At 38.8% G+C, this 22746-nt stretch overlaps 1 protein-coding gene across 4 annotated transcripts in view; it reads right to left on the bottom strand.

Annotated features, from left to right (window-relative positions):
- Positions 1 to 22356, bottom strand: part of ZDHHC14 (zinc finger DHHC-type containing 14) — a 116412-nt gene extending 94056 nt beyond the window's left edge. For all 4 annotated transcript variants that reach the window (XM_009281436.2, XM_009281438.2, XM_009281437.2 and 1 more), the window contains exon 1: positions 22092 to 22356. In XM_009281436.2, coding sequence (XP_009279711.1) covers positions 22092 to 22342 — 251 coding nt within the window. In that variant the 5' untranslated portion in view covers positions 22343 to 22356. The remainder of the gene's footprint in view (positions 1 to 22091) is intronic.
- Between the last annotated feature and the right edge of the window lie 390 nt (positions 22357 to 22746).

The following is a 22746-nucleotide window of genomic DNA, read 5'->3' as shown; positions in this document are numbered from 1 at the left end:
TATTTGAACGTACAATCTACAGCTAGCCTTTTTCCCTACTCAAGCAGAAGCACAATTAGTGTGTTAGCACAGAGCGGGAATATGATACCAGGCAGTTATGATCCATTCCTATCCCACAGATTTTTAACATTCAACTATGAAAGCTTTACAGTTTGAAACTTCTGTTCCCCACAATTCCCATATAGTTCCTTTAACATTAAATATTATTCTTTTGGCATAACATAAAACTCTACATTACAGCCACAAAGCAATAAAAGCACATACAGACTAAAATAGTTTGGTATCCGCTCATCCAAAGAGACCTCTTCTCTCACCTTTGTAATGAACCACCACAGCTGGGGTCACAGAGATAGAGATCTAGGAGCTGAAACTCCACTACCACTCCAGTTGAGATGGTTACTAACATGATGCTCTTCATAAAGGATTAAAACTCACGGTCAAGCCTGGCCTGTATGAACTAGCTTATTTGCGATATATTCTGAAACTAAGCACAGCTTTCTCCTTTGCTAACAAAGGCTGAGTGGCAGGAGGGCAAGATTCCACATGTTGGTAAATAACTTACAAGTTAACTCTAATCAAATAGAGCAAGTTAGCCGTTTGCTTATTAAGCACTGAAGAGACTATCAACAGTAGTGAGTGAGAACACCTAGCTACAGCAGGCAAATGACATCTCAAAGATCTGCAAAACAACAGGTCCAGAGGAGGTTGTTAACTATTCAAATTACTTATTAGAACACTCAGATTAAGCCTAGTAATTACAGCCATGCCACAAGACCCAGAAGCGTTCTCTTGCTGTCACATTGCTCCCACACCAATTTAAGAGGTTATTTCCCATAAAAACTCTGACAACTTGTCCCAGATATACTTCAACAGTTTGAGAGAAGCAAAAGCCCCTCCACTTGCCATTGTGGACCAATCTATTGTCCTTCCAGTCAATTCAGGACCATTCTGGCAATTTGTTTCCCTGTGGGGATGGGAATCTCACTAACGGACATTCCTGAGTTTGATTTTAATGAGCAAACACTGTACCACCTGGCATGACAAGGCACTTAAGCAGAAAACAACGGAGAAAGGAATGTGCAGCTGGAAGGAGAAAAACAAGATAAAGACCATGAAGGCATTTTGCATGATCAGGAAGAACGGGCCAATCTGCTAGAGCATAGATGCGCGTGAACACAAGGCTATAACCTATCTGCAAGCTGCAGGTAGCGCGTGTACACTTCTGCTTGCTATAAAAGATGCTAACAAAAAGCAATAAAGGTCTTTGGTTGCCGTGTCTGCCGGAGTCCGTGCCGCTTTTCACCCCCACAGTTTCCCGATGCTTTCATTGCTTGTCTTTGTCCATCTCAAAGTTACCTTGTTAAATTGGGGTTTTCATTTTTCATTCCAGTTCCAAGGCTAATACTGGACAGGTAAACCTGCTTAGACGTGTTAAAAAAATCGTAAGTACTAGTTCATTAAAATTCAGATGTTTAGTAATGCAAACAGTAAGAATGGATTCCATGAGTATTTATTTTATGTAGGCCAAAACAAACGTTCGTGTTTTCACACACTATTAATTTTTAATATATCTCTCACCAATGGTACCGATACTCACTGGAAAGTCATAATACATACTGTAATTTAGAAATTCACATATTTAGAGCTCAATGTATCACATAAAACATGTAAGTGCTTTGAAAGTTTTGCAAGTTTCGCATCCTACACCTTTGATGTTAGTTTAATATATTTAAGATGCTGGAGCACACCATTTCTAATAAGGTGACCGTATAAGCTTCTCCAGTGGCAGAAGATGGCTGCAGGCAATAGCCCTTTCCATGGTATAAATCAAGACAGTTGTTAAGTGTACATACTATAACTCCAGGGATTCCTAGAAACTATACATACACTATCCGAGCAATCAGGTAGGCAGGAGCTAAACACCGCTCCTGATTACTTGGTCCAATCTACTTCTAGCCATCAAAGAAACTGTGGGCATCAGCAAGCTGTTCCCATCTGCCATTTTTCTTCAAGGGGGAATAAAGGGGCCCAACTCTTCCCTATTACAACGAGATACATATCATAGGTGACATCATCTGAAAAAATGATGCCCAGATGTACGGTACTATTTGTTTCCAAAGAGCCCTCTGACTTTGCAGGAGATGGACTGATTAATTGCCTTAGTAGGCAATAAGCAAACTGTATGTTTACTAGTGGAGTATGATTTTTCCTACTAACAAGAAAACACATTTATAACTAGCTGATTAATATGAACACACAAAAAGAACATGCTTTATAATAAAATTAGATTTATTTTTTTTCTTGTATGCTGTAGGACTGGAAAACACCATCTGGTCAATTTGGTAACCCACTAAATTTTTCATGTCATACTTCATTAATTACCTTTCCTAAGACGTCAGTAAATATTTAGATTGATTTCTTCCCACATTAATAGTCTACTATGATAACTCTAAACTCTAGATTGTAGGTTCCTTTTAAAACTCTTTTATATGAGTCACAAATAGCCCTCCCCTTTTTGGAAGTTCAAAAGTCCTTTCTAATATCACCTCTACATACACAGTACACTCCTTCCTCTCCCCATCCCCGATAGTGTTGTATTATTAATAAAGACAAGAAAAATAGCAGTTTCAACTAATATCCTTCTAGCATTTCACAGATATATTCCTGAATTATGGTAGTGGAACCATCTTTGGAAGTTACCCTTCTCCAAGAAAAGACCAGCTACACATGAAACACTTCAGATAAAGCTTTGTCTAGCCTACTTTGCAAAAAACTTCTAATGATGACAATTCCACAATCTTCCTAGGAAATTTATTTCAGTCCTTATCCATCTTTATGCTTGGAAAGGGTTCTTTTCCCCTAATGTCTACTAACCTCTAACCTGAATACTTCCTGCTGCAACTTAAAGTCGGAACTTCCTGCCACATCCCAAACAATGTGGAGAAGCATTTATTATCATCCTTCTACATATCCAAAGGCAATCACCATAACTCTCTCAGCATCATCCTCTCCGGGTAAAAGAAATCCCAACCTTTTTTAAGGCACCTGGGGTGGTGAGAGGGAAGGGGAAGAGAAAGAAGAAATTCTCGTGATGAAGAAACTGCTAGTTTCACAGATAGGTTCTCTAATTTTGAGAGAAATAAAAGGGAAAAAGTTCAGAAAATTGAAATAAAAAAGATTCAAGACATTTCTCAATTTAACAACCTAACATATATTGTTAGGAAAGCAATACCCAAGGGAAGACAGCATCTTTCTTTACATTGCCCTTATACATCACCCCAAGCACAATCAGGACTATAAGGAAGGAAGCAGAGTTCTCCAGTAAAAACAACAGAAAAAACACACATGTTCAAGTAATTAAACACATGCCAGTTCTGATCTACAGTAACAGTTTACACTAACACTAACAGCACTTAACAAATTTTTTTTGTACACATCATAAGCATTGCCTGTGATCTCTTCCAAACATGTTAACATTTCACTTCATAGAAATCAGCATTCAAGTCTGAAAAGAATAATCTGATCTCATCTAATCTGGTCTCTGCATGGATTCTTAATGCTGTATTTGTCATAGTTCAGTGCCACTGAAAGAGAAGTCCACTTGTTCCCAACAGATTTCTCTTTACAGATTTTTTTATTGTTGTTTTGCACAGCACAGATAACTTGTTGAATTGCTATCCAGCACCTAACCAAGCAATGCTGCAAGGAGAAATGTACTATTCTGAGGAGTTTCATTTGACTAGGTTAGTCCTACTAGTGGAGTACAAACTGAAAACAGAGTTTCTGAAGAATAATTTAAAGCATGAGCATGTGAAAAAAAAAAAGCCTGAAGAAAAAAGTTGGGAAGATACCATCTTAAAATACAGTGCATTCCAAAAGATATTTTTGGCTGTAATAAACAAGGCCTTAGAGCTGGCCTTCAATTCATAGTATGAATTGTGCTACAAACCACATTTCTAGAATACAACTACATGTCATACTTCTTAGGAAAGGATGTAGTAAGTTTGCCCCCAGCCAAAAAGAAGGGGGAAAAAAAAAAGTAAATATACTACCAGGGCTGCATCTGCCAGTGGCCATTTTCTCCTTTGGAAAGATTCCGCCATGTGTCAAATTCCACTCTACAGGTATACCTTTATTAAACTAGTGACATAGTTGTGTTCACAAACTTAACATGAGATCAAAAGAAACAGATGCAGATGACTGGATTCAAGCTCTCCTGGAAGCCTCCCATCTCAAAGTCAGTCACAAATAGTACTAAAATTTAATTAATGTCTTACCATAAGAATAAAACAGTCCCTTTAAAACTCTTTTCATCAAATAAAGAAAAAGTTTTGTTTGTGGATGATTTTTTGCTTAAAGAAAATTCCAGTGGAACCTGGCAGAATAAGAGCAGGTTGCATTCAGCTACCTTAGGAGGACACCCTCCTCATTCATTTCCACAGCTGCTGAAATCCCCCCAGTGTCCTGAGGGTCCTTGCTTCAAATGAGGGCAGCCAGTGGCACAATATTATACATGAAGGGTCAGTAGTTCTGAAATGCTTTCACTCCCATTGCTCAGAAAGACGGCTGGACACCGCGACCTTCAGAACAAGTTTCATCTTTTTTCCCAGGCTTTGTGCAAGAAAAATAAACTTGAGATGGAAGGGAGCCTTGATAACTAGCTGAGGAAGCAGCCGGTGCCAATCTTATTGCAAAAAAACCTACCCCAAGCCATAGTGTAATAATGTAATAATAAATAATAACAAACACCAAAGCAAAAGTAGTTTTGCTGCTCCATCCTGCCAGCTGTTTGGTGTTAACTAGTTTTTGTGCCCACTGATCAACACAGCTGAGGAAAATCTGTACTGAAGCAAAAATTATCACCCACCGTATCTGTCACACACATGCACAGACCTCTGAGTTGCCTGTAGTCTGATCAACACCTGGCCCTTTTATAACTACCACATACAGTTAAACACTACTTTGAGTTATTTATACTTTTTTCACACATACTAGACCAATACTGTCACTGGCGAACCAAGCTGATCCTCTCAGTTTCTCTCACCAGCAAATGAACTTTACTCCACTTCAGTCAACACAGCTATCAGAAGGTGAAGTCATCTTACAAACTGAAAATAAATTTAGAACTATAATGTATGACCAAAGCTGAAGCAACTATAAGTTTCCTGCACCTTCAAAGCAAAAAATATCTAATATTCAATGCTAACATATAAAAAGCAAAAGTGAAAGCTGATTGTCAGTCAGAATTAGAACACAAAAATTAAGTTGGAAGTAATTATAAAAAATAAAGTACATTCTGAAGCTCTACAATACAAAAAATAAAAACAGTCAATCTAGGGCCGGTATGCTTAATTACCAAACTATCTGCAGCACATTACATTTTAAAGAGTAGTGCCTTAAGCAATAAAAGATTGTTCTTTTGCAAATGTAAAGAAAGCCCATGTATAAAATGTTCACAAAATGAAAGTTGTCTGCATTAAACACTATTACACCATGGACTCTAAATCACCGCCAGCCTAAATTTGCTGTGAATTTCCATTTCACCAAGACCCAGGCAGTTTCACCGGTCACTGTGCTATTCCACAAGTTTGACTATTGACATGTACTTAAATCAAATAGTTCCCCTTACGCAACCTGCTTAGAACTCTAACTGAAAAGCAAAATGAGTATTTAGGGTTACAAAGTGGTTTTTTCTTATAGCAACTCCTATACAAGCAACATTTAGACCCACTTAGCCAAGTATTCTGTACAACATATTATGCACCATGTTAAAGACAGATTATGTAGCAAGCCACCTTGTTTTATATAGCAGAGCAGTAGTCCCCCCATGCAGAAATATTTCTGTCAAGGCCTGGGCTGTCCAATTGTACTCATTCCCGGTTGTACTTTGTTGCCTGCAAAGAGCATCTCCAAAACTTCCCCAGTTTCGTCCAGTCACCCACACTGTGAGCACTGTGAAAGGTAACAAGTAAACACGTGCCACCTGAACAGCCAAATGCCTCTTTCTGTAAAAGCGCACAGCACAGCACCTCTTCTTTTCTAGTACTCTCACTATCTATAGTGCTTCCCTCCTCAATTAGAGGAGCATAGAAAAACAAAGGCATCTTTAAGAGACTTATCTGCAAGACTTGCGGAAATGAGAAGAAAATAGGGCAAGACTACAATACCACTACAAAAATGAATGAAGCCCCTTGCCTTTACCTCTCCCATCCCCGCAACAAGTTCAAAAGCTGTCTTGAGCAGAAGAAAAAGGCAGTGCTGCCCCTTATGGCTCTCTGAAAAGTGCTGAAGGAAGAAACAACAGTCCACAGAACACAATGGTAAGGAGCAAGCACGTACAATGTATTTGGAAAGAGGAGAGAAGGGGAGACATTGATTTGGGAGGGAGTGTGTGGAAAAGAACAGAAATAGTGCGTCGTTGGGAACTTATTGGTCTAATAATTACACACAGAAAAACTATGCTAAAACAAACTGCAAGATTGCTACGCTTAGACTGCCAAAATGAAATAAAATGCCAGCATGCCTGTAGAAATTAAATTTGACACCCTTCTGCCAGGCTCTCCTTCCCCTGTCATATGCCTTATGACAGACCTTTTAGTTTCAAGCCCCCCACTCCCTGAGGAGCCCTGCTTCACCTAAAGCTGTGGGTGGGACTCTTCTGGAGATGAACCGGCATTTAAGTGAAGATGACTTTTGTGTAATAATAATACACAGAACTGAGGATTGCAGAAACTGGAAGTGTGGTGAATGAAGCAGTTTCACTGTTTCTTCGTTTATGCTGCCTGTAGCCACAAGTGAAAGCAGCCCCACAGAGCAGAGCTTAGCTCCCAAAAACAGTTGTGCTACCAAACTCCTGAGTAGGCTGGCATTGCACAAAACTGTAATTTCAGTGAAGGAGTTCTGCCATGCCCTCAGAGAGGCATGCCCAGCATAGGCGCAGGTTTCAGAGATTTTACTTGATAAAAATCAAGTTCTTAGCACGCACAAAAGACTCAAGCTTGGGCAGATGTCGGTACTGGACTTTTATGAAGACAATACAACATACATCTTTGAGAGACCATCACACTTGCAGACTCCTGCCTCTGTGTAACAAAGATTCAGAATAACCCACTATCTCTTCTATATGTAACCTGCAAGCCTGTCTCCTGGGTCTTTTCCTCACCATCATGGCACTGGAAGTAAGAAAAAGAACAGCTTTGGCCAGAGCCACAGAGCTTTCCCGTCATGAAAGATTAGCACAAGAGAAATCAGGAATAGTAAGAAAAGGGAAAGGTATTTCTGGGCTGAAAAAAAACACAAAAAGATTTTGAAACCTTAAAGCACTACTGGTATTACCATCCTTAACAGCTCTCTCTTCTGACCTGCTCTTAAAACAAATCTATAAATAACCAAACTCCAAAAGGAGTCGAATAACGAAGATCTATGCACTATGCTGTCATTCCCAGAGTTCTTAATTCTGCGCTGATTAACTGGGACTGCCAGTGTATCTCCGTGAGCCACTTCAACATCTCATATCTATTCACAACTATTTTTCATGTTTATTTTTCACTTTCAGCCTCTGAAGCGAGAGAGATGTTGGTAGGACACAATATGCATAAGCAACTTAGAGTGCAGTGTAACTCAACTATCTTGCTGTGCAGTCCAACTCTGTCAAAGTACTGGATACAATAACTGAAAAATCCAGCATGTATATCAAAAGTTATTACTGGGTTACTTATAGGTACTAACTAAATATGGACACAAAACAACTGTCCCTCAAGTAACTGAAATTAATTTCCAGAAGCAAATACTACAGCAGATATGCAGTTCTTCCCCACTCTCTATTCCCCCCCCCAATTTTTCTGCATGCATTGAACAATCTTCTGAAATCGTCAGTCTTTTCGTCATTCAGGATATGAAGGCAAGCATAGCTGGCCTAGGGATGCACTCAGTCTGGATGAATAACATAACTATGCAACTCTTATCTATAGGGATCAACTTCAGTGACAAGTTGCATGCTCCCTAAATCTTTGACCTTTATTTTGCAGTCAGAAAGAATACTTATAATAAAGCTCAAATTAAAAGCTTATTTCAGTGACAGTGTTACTTCAATAACAGTGAACTACCTTTGCAACAAATGTCACTTCTTTTATATTGAACTAAGAAGCAACAAACCGATGTTCCCCTTTCACAAATGCCATTTCTTTGTTGCAACAGCAAGGGCTAGTGCCAACAACTGTTTAAAAAAAAGTTTCAGAACAGAAAATAAACTTACTTTTGCCAAGAACAGTCAACCATTGGGTAATACTGCACCTCCAGACTTATCATTTAGCAACTGTAACTGTTGGTTAAAGTTTTGTAGGATGCAATAATAGAAAGGTATGTGCATTGGGAAGGGCATGTTTACCTTTCAATTGAGCTGGATGTCAGCCCACAACAGTTTCACTTACTGGGGTCCAAGCATGTCAGTTGTTTTTCTCATATTAGACTGTTTTGATTTTCACATTCATAACCAGTTGCCTGTTTCCCAAACTCCTCTGGAGTATCAGCTGAGTAAAAAAGCAAAATTATTTTATCCCACCCAATCTTTATACACTTTCCTCTGCAATGTCCTTCTGACCCCAGCACACTCTTTTGATATATTCAAGTACTGGAAATGAGTTTCCGGCTGCCAGGGACTAGCATTAAAAAACAGTGCACAGTGCAGCCTGATCCTAAAAAGGTCTGGGGTTCATTACATTAGAGGAAAAAAAAAAAACATACATATTTTACTCTGAAGATGAACACTCACATCAGTGATGAGAAGTCTCAGAGCCTCCACAGCTCAAGGTAAAGAGAAGAGAGCCTTCTGAGCTTAGTGTCTTGTAAAAGAAGAATGATTATCCTTTCAAGATCTTATATTGAATTAGATTCATCTCTGTCAGATTTCAGTCCAAAACTTCTTCCCTGTCTTCTGCTCTACAGACAATTCCTTCTGCTCTGATTAGCTTTACGTGTCTTATTTAACAAAATCGTTTTAAAGGCCAATTCTTTTATCGCACTGTGAATAGAGACATCCACTCCAACTGCCTTTTGCATGCAGGCTGTTCAATTTTCCATTAACTGCTTTATCATTCTTCCTTCATCCTCCTAAGCTGAAACTTTCAACACTTACAATACCAAACAAACCAACAAAACAAAAAAACACCCAAGTAGGCAGCTGAATGGGACTGTGAAGAAACAGGCAATTTCCCTGGGTTGTTTGCTATCTCAGCTGAAGCATGGAAGAAATGGCAAGGATTGAGAATACTCCTTTCCTGGTTCAGTTTAGCATATTTTGAGCTAACTCAGCTGTTTTTACACAGACTAAGGTGAAGAAGCATTCATGCAGCTTTTCCATAGGCTCTGCTATCAAATGCAATACAAAACATTGGCTCTGCAGTCTGGATATGGCGAACAGTACACAGACAAGGATGCGGGAAAGAATTGCTTCAGTTACTGCCCCTGTGTTGTCTTACAGAATTGGGTATAGTGTCTTTTAAAAAAAAAAAAAATTACAGAAAAAAAGGCATGAACAAGTAAGGAGCACTTAATAATGCGTTATTTGAAAGATGCTGCAGTTCAAGTTCTGTAAACTACAATCCAGTTACTTCAGAAATAAAATGTGTTTAAGAAGTCAGAACTCTGTAGTTTCTCATTAAACAACTAAATAGTAATTCAGGTAAGCATAAAGATGTTCTGTTTGTGCCCTCACAGATGCCATACAATGAACCAAGACAACATAACAAGTTTCCTCAAGCTGGGATACAATTTAGAATCATAGCTAAGATGATCTGACAATCTCCTCGCTCTCACTTCCCCACTTCCTCCCTTGCACTAGTAATAACATTTTTCTGAATTTTCAGGGATTAAGCTCAGGGATCTAAAGCAGCAGAAAGTTTTTCTTTCTGTGGGCAGAAGGGAAGGATAAGCTTTCTGCAGGAAGGGAACTCCCTGAAGTGGTTCACCATTAGGTGGGGAAAAAAGCAGAGCCAGTCAAAAGAAGTAACATCTGAGGCCTGGGAGAAGGGAATCATAGAATAGTTTGGGTTGGAAGGCACCTTTCAAGGTCATCTAGTCCAACCCCTAAGAGGGGGGTACATCCTTTTCAGCAGCCTACGACCATCAGATTCGTCTCGCTGCAACTGAGCCTGCTAAACAGAAAGGAAACTGGGATGCTCCTATGAAATACTCTAAAGTTTTGTTTGAATTCATGAGCAGTAAGAATCCAACTTGTCCCCTCAGAAAAAGCAGGCAGGTAGGTCTACAGGCATGAAGTTCACTCAGAAAAACAGTGCTTTGAGTATGTGGTATGGGGAAATGCCCCTTTGGCTTCCACCAGCCTCAGAGAAACTTAGCAGTGATAGCTACTATAGGACAGAGATTCAGATATATTTCGCTCAAATAAAATATGCTCTGTTTCATTTAAGCTTTCTCCTCTTATAATTTTATTTTCAATTTGTAATCCAGAACTGGACACCTGCCCTACTGGAATTATTTATGTGTTTTTTTTTTTAAAGCAAACCAATGTTTAAATGGAGTTTGGATTAATCTGACATATTTAGGGTATTTTTCCTTCTCCAAAGATAACAAATCCAGCTTTAGCGGCTTTTGAGACAAACCATTTAATTCTGTATGTCTAGGAGTCCAGAAGCTGGAACGTGCTATCTATTAAGGTATAAGAGTTGATCTGAAGCTAGTATTGTCAAGTAGCAGGCTCAAGGAGGAAGCTGAACCTGCAGGATCCAAGCAACTTTTTGACCTGGCTCAAGCACTGGGAGACAGACCCCATGATTTGACATATCTGCACAATGATACAGGCAAACACAATGTAGATCACGGGGAAAAAATTGTACTCTCATCCCTTATGACTACAGAAAGGGGAAAACTGTCTTTCAACTTCGTCTTTACTGCCTCCCCACCCCTTCTACAGCAACAGTGCTCTTAGTCTATTAAAAGTGAACAAGTGACTAGGAAGATTAGATGGAAGGAAAGAAAAGTTCACAAAATTTAAGTGAGACACGGACAAACTGATGAACATAACACACTACTGGAACAACCCCATACAGAGACATTCTTCTGGATGAAATTGATTTTATTTAAACTTAATGCTGTTGTTTACATGATAAGAAAAGAAAATGCTAACTATAATTCAGCAAAAGCCAGATGGAGAGTAGAGGGCAAAGCTTGGTGAGGAACAGCAGATAAGTGAAAGAAAGCAGCCTTCGAAAATGCACTTTGAACTGAGAAAGCCATATTCAAAGGTAAGAAAAGAGAAGAGGGGACAAAAAGAACAGCTATGGATATTTCACTAGCAAATTTCTAAGTTTTGTTGGACTGAGACTTTAGGTTCAGATCCTAAGACTAAATAAAACCGAAGTTCTCGTGAAATACGCATGTAATAAATGGGTCATTAAAACAAGATTAAAATTATCTCACTAGATGTACCTTTTGCTGTCTTATGGGAAGAAGTTCTCAGATTTTCACAGATAACACAGAATGGCTGAGGTGGGATTGGACCTCTGGAGATCACCAAGTCCAACCCCCCAGCTCAAAGCAGGGTCAGCTAAAGGACGCTGCTCAGGTCTACCTCTGGTTGGTTTTCAGTATGTCCATAGCCTCTCTGGGCAACCTGTGCCAGTGTTCGATCATCCTCACAGCAAAAAACCCCAAACCAAACAGGCAAACAAACAAACAAACAAAAACCCCCAGCTTCTTTCTTACATTGAAATGGTATTTCATTTTGTGTCCATTGCGTCTTGTCCTGTCATTGGGCACCACTGAGGGCTCCTTCTTTTTTACTCCCCCTCCCCAGTCAGGCACTTACTTTAGTAAGATCCCCCCCGAGCCTTCTCTTCTCCAGGCTAATTCACCAAGGCAAACCAGAAGCGACTATGCTCTTTACACAGTGCACTCCAATCTTTTATATCACACCATACAACACATTTCATGTACCAGTCTACTCAGACTAACGACAAAGTTTACTTGGCTGTTTCCACACCCGATGCCTCTCCAGCCCTGGAAAGAGTTCAAATCATGTTGAATGATAAAACTATCTTAAAGGTTGTATTTTTTCACTATACAGAAGCATTAAGGGCTTCAGCTCTAAAGCAACCACATTCACAAGAAGCAAGTTTTAGAGTTGCAATACTGATGAGAGAGAAGTCACCGCTGTCCTAGCTTTTACTTTTCTTCTTAGTGCTTTTAACTGCTTTACATAGTTCCAAATGAGGAAAAATTATAACTCTTCCACGTTCTAATTCAACACTAGAAAGCCCTTTTTGCCAATAAGGAACATGCATGGACAGTTGTGCCATGAAAACCCACACCATGAGCACAAACAAGCATGCCAGCAAAATTTAAGTACAGGCTGGTCTGACCGTTGTACTCTGAAACATGGCATTCATAACCAGTGGGATATCTAACGAGCGTACAGAACATGCAAGACCAGGACTGCAATTTCCTGATATCCAGACAGCTCAAAAAAGAGGGTACACAAAATGTATCACAATCAGAAACAAAAGTTTTGTATTAGTACTCCTGTTCCTAGCAGGGGAAACAGCTTCTGATCCCTGCCAATGTTTTTTAATCTATATTCATAACTTCTAGTAATATACTGAGTGTTTATGCTAAAATAACAACAAATTCTAGTATATCTAGTATATATATAAGAATGCTCTTAAGAACTAGTATATATTGATCATGTGTATAAGAAACATATACTAAACACCACAAAGTTATTTCATACATTCACTCAATGCAGACAATGTAACAGTGTTATCTTGCACTTAAACTTTAACATGAAATTCACAAACTGCAGATTTTGTGTACATCTTAACTTCTGAGTTCAGGTTCTCAGTTTTCAATTTAATTCTCAGTATTCTATTTCATCTCTGTTTTGTAATTTTTTTTTTTTAAATAAGAGTAAAATTTAAAGAAGAAGCTGAACTGACTGCATACTCACCACAATAAACGCACGCTGCCAGAATTTATTGCAGTAAGCAACTTAAGGGGATGGCAGGAGTGGAAAAACAAAACAAAAACAGCTGTGATCTCATTAGCCAAGCTCATTATGTAAGACCTCATTAGCCACCATTCACAATAACGTGAATAAACCCTACGGACACTGATGGAAAAGAAGTGATCAGGGATACAGAAGCTGAATAATCATATAGTATTACAGCACACTATCAACTTAGTAGTTAAAGTTCTGGAATGCAACTGGGTAAGATCGCCACTAACACACACTGGAGAAAGCCCATGGTTGGGCTTTGCAAGTACAAAGCCCCCTTAGCCTAGTAACTGCAGTACGAACAGGAGTTCAAATATGAACACGTACAACAGGGTAAGGGACAGGGGGTATGATACACAAAACTGAGACTCCAAAACGCTTCAGCCTCCTTCCCTAAGTACGTTTTACGTTACTAACATTTAATACTTCTGCAATGTGAGAAATATGAACAGAATTTTATTTTTGGCTATTACACAGACTTCATCTTGATTTCTTGATTTTAGTCTTTCTTTAGTTTGAAAAAGTTTAACCACTTTACAGTTTTTGTATTAAGTTCAAAAAAAAACGGGCTGTAATTATATGAAGTTTAACAAACTTTGGTAGTTCCAGCTGACTTCAGGGGATTTTTCCCCTTTTCCATCAGCTTTGCCAAATGAAAGACGAGCAGCATTGACACGTACAAACCTTTACTGGATGCCTGGAACTTAAGTGATCATCAGCTACTACAGCCTCACTTAGAAGGATCATCAATCACGATAACAAAAGTTTCCTAGATAGAGTTGTTATATTTTAAGCAATTTTTCAAAATGTCTCAGTATTTTAAGCCAGTAGGTTTTTTGACTGGGCTATTTTGAAACAATCATGCAGCTTAGAAAGTTAAAAATATTCTCAGCTTTCTCCTCTTCTGCAGTCATCTTCACTTCCTCATTAATTAGTTCACATTTTAATGTTACAACTAACAGTTTAATGCTGCACTAGAATGGAGAGACCCTTTCCATTAGAAAGGCAGTATAAAAGGTTTTGTTTTGTTGTTGTTTCTAACTACTTAAAAGGTATAACTTAGTTGTTAAAAGAGAATTTATATTTTAGTGTCCAGTTCAAATTTCAGCATTTCAGTTTCTACTGAATCTACAAATAAGCCAAAAAAAAAAAAAAAGAGATTGAACAGAACAGTTTGGTTCAAGTTCTGCACAGACTAATATTTTCTCTTTTCATTCTACAGGAAGATAATTTCTCAGTCATCCAGAGGGTAAGAGGGTAGCTAAACACTGATATATTTTGTTTTGTATGAAATGCCATTTACAAAATAATAATGCAACACAGCTATGACAGAAAATAAATCATGTAGTAACAAAGGTATTCTTTGCATCATTAGTCCAAATATAAACATGAGTAAAAATAACACTTTACATGAACCTAAACACATAACATGATGCCTGAGAAACTGACTTGTGAAAACATCTGAAGAGAATCACCTTTCCTTCAAACAAGGTATGAAAATTTCTGCAGGGTTGATGTGAGAAGGGTCCCAGAGAAAGTCACATGGCAATGCCAGTCTTCCAAGAAGAAGTAATAGAAATTAGTTTTTCAATAGTGTAAATCTATTTAACATGACTCTCCCTATACTAGTCTCCAGAAGATACATTTTATACCTTTGGCACACATCCATTCAGATAAAGGGGCAACAGTACCTACTCAGGGAAGGACAAAACAAAACAGGCATACTATACAGATTATGTCAACAACAGAAACCTCAAACTTTTGAGTGATTAATTCAGATAGAATTTATCAAACAACTGTCACAAAACTACAAGTCTAACCTCACAGTCTGGAAGCTGAAGATGTACAGAAGTATTATCCATCAGCATTTGTCAATATTTGAAGATATTTATATAGGTAAGAAAAACTGGATTCTGCACCTAGGACAGAGTAACGCCAGGCACAAGTATAGATTGAGAGAGGAGTGGCTGGATAACAGCCCTGCAGAAAGGGATCTGGGGGTGCTGGTCAAGTGCAGGGGTGCCCTGGCAGCCAAGAGGACAAACCACATCCTCAGGTGCACCAAACACAGTATAACCAGCCGGTCAAAAGAGGTGATTATCCCACTGTATTCAGCATTGTTGAGGCCCCACCTCGAGTGCTGTGTGCAGTTCTGTGCCCCACAATTTAAGAAGGATGTGAAGGTCCTTGAATATGTCCTATGAGGAGCAGCTAAGGACTTTGGGCTTGTCTAGTTTGAAGAAAAGGAGGCTGGGGGGCGACATCATTGCTCTCTACAGCTTCCTGAGGAGGGGACATGGAGAGGGAGGTGCTGATCTCTTCTCCCTGGTATCCAGCAATAGGACATGTGGGAATGGTTCAAAGCTGCGCCAGGGGAGGTTTAGACTGGACATCAGGAAGCATGTCTTTACCGAGAGGGTGGGCAAACACTGGAACAGGCTTCCTAGAGAGGCGGTCAATGGCCCGAGCTTGTCAGTGTTTAAGAGGCATTTTCACAATGCCCTTAATAACAGGCTTTAACTTTTGGTCAGCCCTGAATTGGTCAGGCAGTTGGACTAGATGGTCGTTGTAGGTCCCTCCAACTGAAATAGTCTATTCTATTCTATTCAACCAAACTTTGGAAATTGCCTTTTTTCCCCACTCTGGAAGGGATATCAAATATCCCAGGTGAGAATTTACACCTGTCTACAACAATCATGCTGAGCTATGATGAGAGCAGAAAACCACCCCCCAGCAGGCTGTGACGGAATTTCCCTTCTTTCTCCAAGGGTGACATCAGGCAAAGGAGACCACGAACGTTCACATTTCACTCTGAAGATGCACGTGTATCAATGGTCCAAAGCTACATAGTGATTTCCCCAAGGTCCTGAGAGGACACAGTACCTGAGAAGCCAACATCACTTCTTACACCGTTATACTCCCTATTTTCATTTCCCTCCACCTCTGCAAAGAAAAGGTGGAATTATAAGTAGAACTATAGCTGAGAAAGGAGTAAATTAAAAGACCAAAAATTATGTTAAAAACTTGTCTTCCCCATGAAACAGTAGATAAAGGCCATCAACTAAGCTGAATACAAAAAAAACCCAACCAACCAAAAAAGAACCAAAACCCCCACCAACCAAAAAACCACCCTCGGGGAAAAAAAGGCTGTTTAACATTTCTTTTGGAAAAGGCGTTAGTGTTACAAAACCATAAAAAGCCTCTGCAGTTTCAGGGGAACTAAAGAAGGTACAACTTCCAAAAACAAGAGAGGTTATCCTTCTGTTATCCTCACAGAATTTTACTCTGAGAAGTGAAGCATTTCCACATCATTATCCATTTCCACATAAATAAACCTAGCCTTGAAAAGTAGAGGTGCATGACCTAATATCAAATGCTATTAGTACATTCCTGGATAAAAGGATTTCAATTTATATCATATAATTCATTCAAAACAGGTTTAAATGTTTAAACTGATGTACCTGTTCAGTGAAGCACTACTTTAAGATAGGGTAGTACAAAACTATCCCCTTTTAGCCAGGGAGAAACTTCAGCAGACATACTTGCACAGATCACTGAGAAACTTAGAAGAGATGAATTAAGTAAACTTTTTTGTGACCAAGGAAAGGAAAGTCCCTTATCAAGGAAAAAAGTATTAAATATACTTTGTACCTGAAAGATATTTGATTCTGACAGTTAACATTTTCAGAGTAATTTAAGTGCTAAGAATAAACAACATCTGGTTGGAACGCATACCATCTCTTAGGAATTTGCCATACCATTTAGTATATCTATATAAACTCAGTACAAAAAGTAAACCCTAAAGATTAGACTTACTGTATTCTATGTCTTTTTCACTAAGTTATCACAGATGCACAACATGACAAAATGAGAAACAGAAATATTGCTCTGGTTTAATTTTAATGACAGATTTTTTTTTTTTTAAACAAAACTGGGAGGAAAAAAAACCACCTACTCATCACTGCATTCGCCTACGCCACCATGCATTATTAGGCGGCTACTGCCTTCCATGTAGAAAAGGATGCAGTTCTCTGTTGAACAATCATTTTAGTTGTTATGCCACGATTTTTGCTTTAAAATCCATTTTGACATCTTCAGGAGGAAATGCCCTACAAGTTTATAGCAGCCTTTAACAGCTGAAATCAGATTGGTAGCACTTCCTTCTAAGGAACTCGTAATTTAAGGACATGGTCATCAAAAGACACAAGTAACCTACTCATCTTAAGAGCAGAGGAAGAAAGATAAAAGATGAAGAACATCCCACCTACTTGGAATACGACCTCACACTAAGAATCCACCTCTTGCAAGTGCAGAAAACATTTGCCATAAGATGAAGATGATTGTTGATACCACAGTGAAAATGCTCAGCTTACTGACATCAGTGTTTACACATAGAGGTTTGTCACAGTGAGCAGCAAGTTACACCACTTTGCCATAGCATGCGCTATAGAAGTTCAATATTGAACAATCTACACCGCATCAGAAAGCGTGACTCATGAATGTCCTCCAGTCACACTGGTTTTCAAAGTGGGAGGCATGGAGCAGGTTGCCAGCAACTGCAAGAGCAGATAGAAAGCAATGATTTGTACACACATATGCACATGAACAGTCTCAGTTTAAATAATTTTCCAACATCCATCTTCCGAAAGACAGTGCAATTACACAAATGCTCACAAAAATCAAGATTTAACTGGCTCAAAAAAAAAAAAAATCCAGTTTGTTGAATCAGTGCAAGTGTCAAATTGTATCAGAATTGATAGGGCTCTGACTCACGTTTACAGAGAAAAGAGCTGCACTGCTTCAGCCCTTCCAGCATCCTTACCATCTGCTCCAACCTTCTCCCAGAGCAACTGAGTTGAAAGAAAACATGACTGTGCCTTAGTCAATTCAATTCAGTCGGCATCTTCACTTAAACCCACCTTTTACAGGAAGTTTAATTTGCCTGCCTGAACTGAAGCAGCTCAGGTGCAGACATGTGCCTTCCTACTACCTGCGCAGTAAGGTCCAAGAAGGAAGGGAGCTGGCAGACGGGGCAGCGTTAACTCACAGTACAGTAGCAAAGCAGCCAAGCTCATCTACCACCATTCTGGAACTCATGAAGCTCGTGCATCCGTACAAGACCTGCCATTTAACAACAAGATGTCTGTTTTACGTATCCTACTGTGTTAAATATGTTGTTCAGCCTCCATTTTGCTTTCCTGTAACCTACAAAAAGAGTACCCCCAAATGACCATAGCCATAAAGGGTTCTTTTCTCTTTTGAGTATGTATACCTAGCTGAATAAAAGCAGAGAGTATGAAGTGCCTTAGTTTTGCCTCTCTTTATTGCACCAATAAAGGACTTTACATATACGTAAATACAGCGGTTGGACAGGCTAGGTACAGCGGTGAAATCTGCCCTTCAGTTACAGATGCTATCTTTGCTCTGGGGAAAGGAATTTGTTTTCCAAGCTTTTCATGCGGCTACTTTTACATAAGCACTGAATAGTTTAAAAAAAAAAAAAATGTATGTTTGTGTAATGGGGCAAGGCAAAGGAAAAAAGGAAGTTCAACACAAAGCCAAATTTGCAAGAAAAAAAAAACCCAGCTAAATATCACAAGGTTGGAGTAAGGAAATATATTTCCAAGATAAAATAACATACCCAAATTTTGAAGACAAATTAAGTAATTTGTGGTGCCTCACCTTGAGCATTTTAAAATAGGCATCATTTTTAAGAATACCTCAAGCACAGCATCCCTTGTGGGACCCAAAAGTGCTTGCAATAATTCATGTTACATTTAATAGACAAGTTACAGAAATAAAACTGCTTGTTATTTGCATTCTCTTCCTTCAGAAGGGGAGGGAGGCAGGAATTATAAATACTTCACCTGCTTGAAAGCTTATGGTTTGTTGTTTTTCTTTTAAGCAAATTCTGGCTTACCTCTTTGAAAATGAAAAGAACACTGAAGTGATAAAAGGAAGAAGTGGTGATGTACTTGGAGTATATGAAAGATAAAAGTCAGAGAGAAAGGAATAAAACCAGCCGAAAGTAGGAGCTAGAAAAAGTAGGCAGGAAAAAGCACAGAAGCGTAAATATAAAGAGGCAAAGATTACAAAGGCATGGTTCAATGTCAGAAGCTATACAGGTCAAGATATATGACATAGGTTTGATTTTGGAAAGCTAGGATTTGTTGATTCAGAGAAATGTATTTCTCCCCTGCAGAGCATTCCAAAGCATGTGAGATACAGCTCTGGATGAATGGGTGTCAAGAGTAAAATAAAAGGAAGGGAGGAAAAATCACATTAGAGGAACAAATGAAGCCAAAAGGATAAAAGGACAAGTGTTTATGTTAGCATGATGCTTTCCCAGGAATTAGCTGTCAAAGTCATCTCTTTCCTACTCCCCCTCTTCACTGCCTGCAACCAGGGAATGACTTGGAACATGAGTACCTATTTTCCAGTTTCCAAAACCAAGGGGAACAAAATCATTTATCTCAATCGTAGCAAAAGACCAAACAATTCCAAGAACATACAGGGTATCTTCCTCTTCAGTGACAGTTTGACCTTACAGTTCAGACACGAGGCACACGCCCATTTGAAAATCACTTTGCCCACGTGTACATGAAGGACTGAAACACATTTCTGTCATATTCTGTAAATAGCTGGTTAATGAGGAGCATCATAACCAAATCAGCCAAATAATGGCAGTGACACACTAACAACTCAAGATGTTAGCAACTGATCAATAAATACTAACTTCAGACTACCACAAAGAGACACAATTAGAAACTGCTTCAAAGTAACACTGTTTAATCAAAGAGACTCCCCTCTTTTCTTTGTAACATTAGCAACCTTCTGCAGTTCAAACGTCACAAACATGCTGAACACCATTCTCATAGTCTTAAGGTTTGGTTTTTTCATTAGCCTTCAGAGGATGAGTAATAATTTCCCAGTGCAAGCGCTTTTTAAAGACCAAAATCTACCTTATTATTATAAAAATGAAATATCATTGCCAACCTCTACTTTGATTTTTCTTAAAAGGAGAGTGCACGTGATACAAGAATGACTCAAGACCAGTGCACACACACAGAATTTATATAGTTATATAAAGCCAAAGATTTTCCCCTGCTTCAAGACTTCTGGTTAGAATAAGCACCAATTATATATCAAAATGCTGTAGCTTGACTAAAAATGTCGTCCATCACATATGGTTACATTGCAAATAAGCCCAAAGACACGATAGAAGTTGTAGTGTTCGACTCTGGTAGAGCACGTAACTCACAGCAGTAATGAAATCAGAAGGTGATGAACAGCTAGCAGCCCACCCTGCTCTAGCAGTTCTCAATCATGCAACTGCAGAGAATATTTATCTCTGAAGGATCAAAGTGTTAAAACATATAAATAAACTGTATATAGTGGCTTAATAAATAAATTTTACAATCATGATTAGAAAACATTACGGTTTTGATCCTACATTTACATTCTGGTATTCACAGGAAGTCCAGCGCTTGCCTTCAGAGGCTCTGCTGAAGGTGATGAGACCGCACACAGATGCGAGTGTCAGCCCACACAGAAAAGCTTTCCAAAACTAGGCCTAATCATGGCAAACAGAATAGAGTAGCACCCAGTCCTGATGCAATACTATCAGGTTACACCTTTAATACCTCTTTAAAACCAGGAAAGTAAACACGCTTGCAGCACATGGATACCATCATTGACTGTGTTATTTCAACTACTCAAAGGATGTTCAAGCAGCTTCACAATGTCTGCAGAAGATTTACAATTAATACATCCCTCTAAAGTAATCTGGAGCCCACTAAAGACAATTCATCTGCTGAGCTCACATATATATTTAGCCACTGGTTACCTGCTGAGCACTTTTACCTTCTTTACTGCTACCAGTATGTTAAGATGGTCTACATTTAACTGGTACAATTCAGGGTTTGCTAATGTCACTATCTTCTTCCTTGAATGACCTTTGTTGTTCAACTGTATCACTTAGCAAAGTGAACCGAATTTCTGGAGGCAGCGCTGAAGCTTGCTTATAAATAATAGTTCCTATTCAAGAAAATAGAGCTGTATATGAAGAATTTTTTCCTGCCACAAACCACAAATCAAGCTACAATAGTTTAAAACAGGTAAAATAGCATTAACTCTCCAAAAACAATTCAATTATTACTATAGCAAGTGTTCTGGCAACATGAGCACCTTTGTACTCGGTGCTTTAAAAAAAAAAGTAAATAAAAGTTGAACTGTATTGTTGATATCAAGTGCCTAATTCTTTATTGTCATGCATAGTTAATTTAACCACTCCAACATAAGTGCAAAAATCAGTATATTTGATTTGCTGTCACTGTGTGTTCACAGATCCATAGATCCAAAGGACCCCTGAAGATTCAGAGCAACAGAGAAAAAAGCCCTAGGAGGACACCAGAAGCCTGCTTGAAAAAAAATCTAAAACTCCAGAACAAACATTGCTTAAACTAAGACCAAACTCACATACAAGTTATCATCACAAACAGAAAGAAAGTAATGCTGTTACCTAGTGGTGGAAACCTAGGTACATGCAAAAATGTACAGGTTTTTTGTTGGTTTTTTTTTTTTTTAACTAACTTGGAATTCTCATCCACAAGCTATTAAATGACTTCAAGAGGAAAAAAAAAAGGCCTAATTAATAAACTAATGAAAGATATTGCTTTTCTTGCATTCAGTTCTGCGACAAAGGGTCAGTATTTTTGCACCTGCCAGTTTTGATTCTCAGCAGAGTAACTGACAGACAAGAAGCTACATCATTTCCTGACCATCCCAAACCTGCTCTTTTACACTCCTCTTGCAACATCAGCAAGAGCTGGAAACCTGTGGTATAAAAGCACTAAAACCTTAATCCTCAAACATGAGTCTTCCACAGAGTATGATAACCAAAACAGGATCGTGCGTCCCTCAGCATCTTATCAGATCATATTTTCAATTATATAAACCAACATTAGCTGAATTCAGTCAGCATTCTCTATGACATCTGGATAAACACATTTACTTTGCTTTCAGCCAGAAAATAAATTAACTAGGGGAAGGGAAGGAAGATACAAAGACTAATGTCACTTACTCAAACGCAAAGAAGAGTCCACTGGTGACCAAGATGAGAACAAGAGTCAGGTAGAAGACTCCAGTCTGTCGAGCCATCATGATCCTCCCATTGCAGAAGAATTTGTTTCTTCCAGGAAAAACCTCCCATTTTCTCTTGGGAGCTGATTTCTTTTTCTTATGGGGAGACTCCATGGGAGACGAAGAGCTGTGTGTGCTGATCTGACTGTATTCACAGTCTTTCATGGGCCCACTACCACCTCCAGGAGTCATCAAGAGAGAGTAAAATGTGGGGAGAACCCCACCAAAAATACATACAATATATATATATGTGCAAATATTCTTCCGACCGAGATAACCCTCTCCACCAGCCCCAGTTAATAAAAAAAGCAAATAAAAAGATGAAAAGTCTGCTACCAGACTAACAATAGGTGTATCATGCAAACACACCAGTTAACTCTTCAGAAACCAAAGCTGTCATATCTGAAACGCTTGAGAGGGATCCTTCCTTCCTTCCTCCACCAGTTACAAAACAACCATGTAGGACAATCCTTTTTAAAACAACTTATCACAAAACAAGACCCCCAAAAAAAAGTACTTATAAAGCAGTTAGGCTGTCCAAAAAAATTGTCTTTTTTTTTCAAGTTTATTTTCAAATGGGAGGGTTTTTTTTTTTC

This window comes from Aptenodytes forsteri, unplaced genomic scaffold (assembly GCF_000699145.1).
Source record: "Aptenodytes forsteri isolate BGI_AS27 unplaced genomic scaffold, ASM69914v1 Scaffold82, whole genome shotgun sequence".
NCBI lineage: Eukaryota > Metazoa > Chordata > Aves > Sphenisciformes > Spheniscidae > Aptenodytes > Aptenodytes forsteri.
The sequence above is the reverse complement of the archived record's forward strand: the minus strand, read 5'-3'. Positions and strand labels throughout refer to the sequence as shown.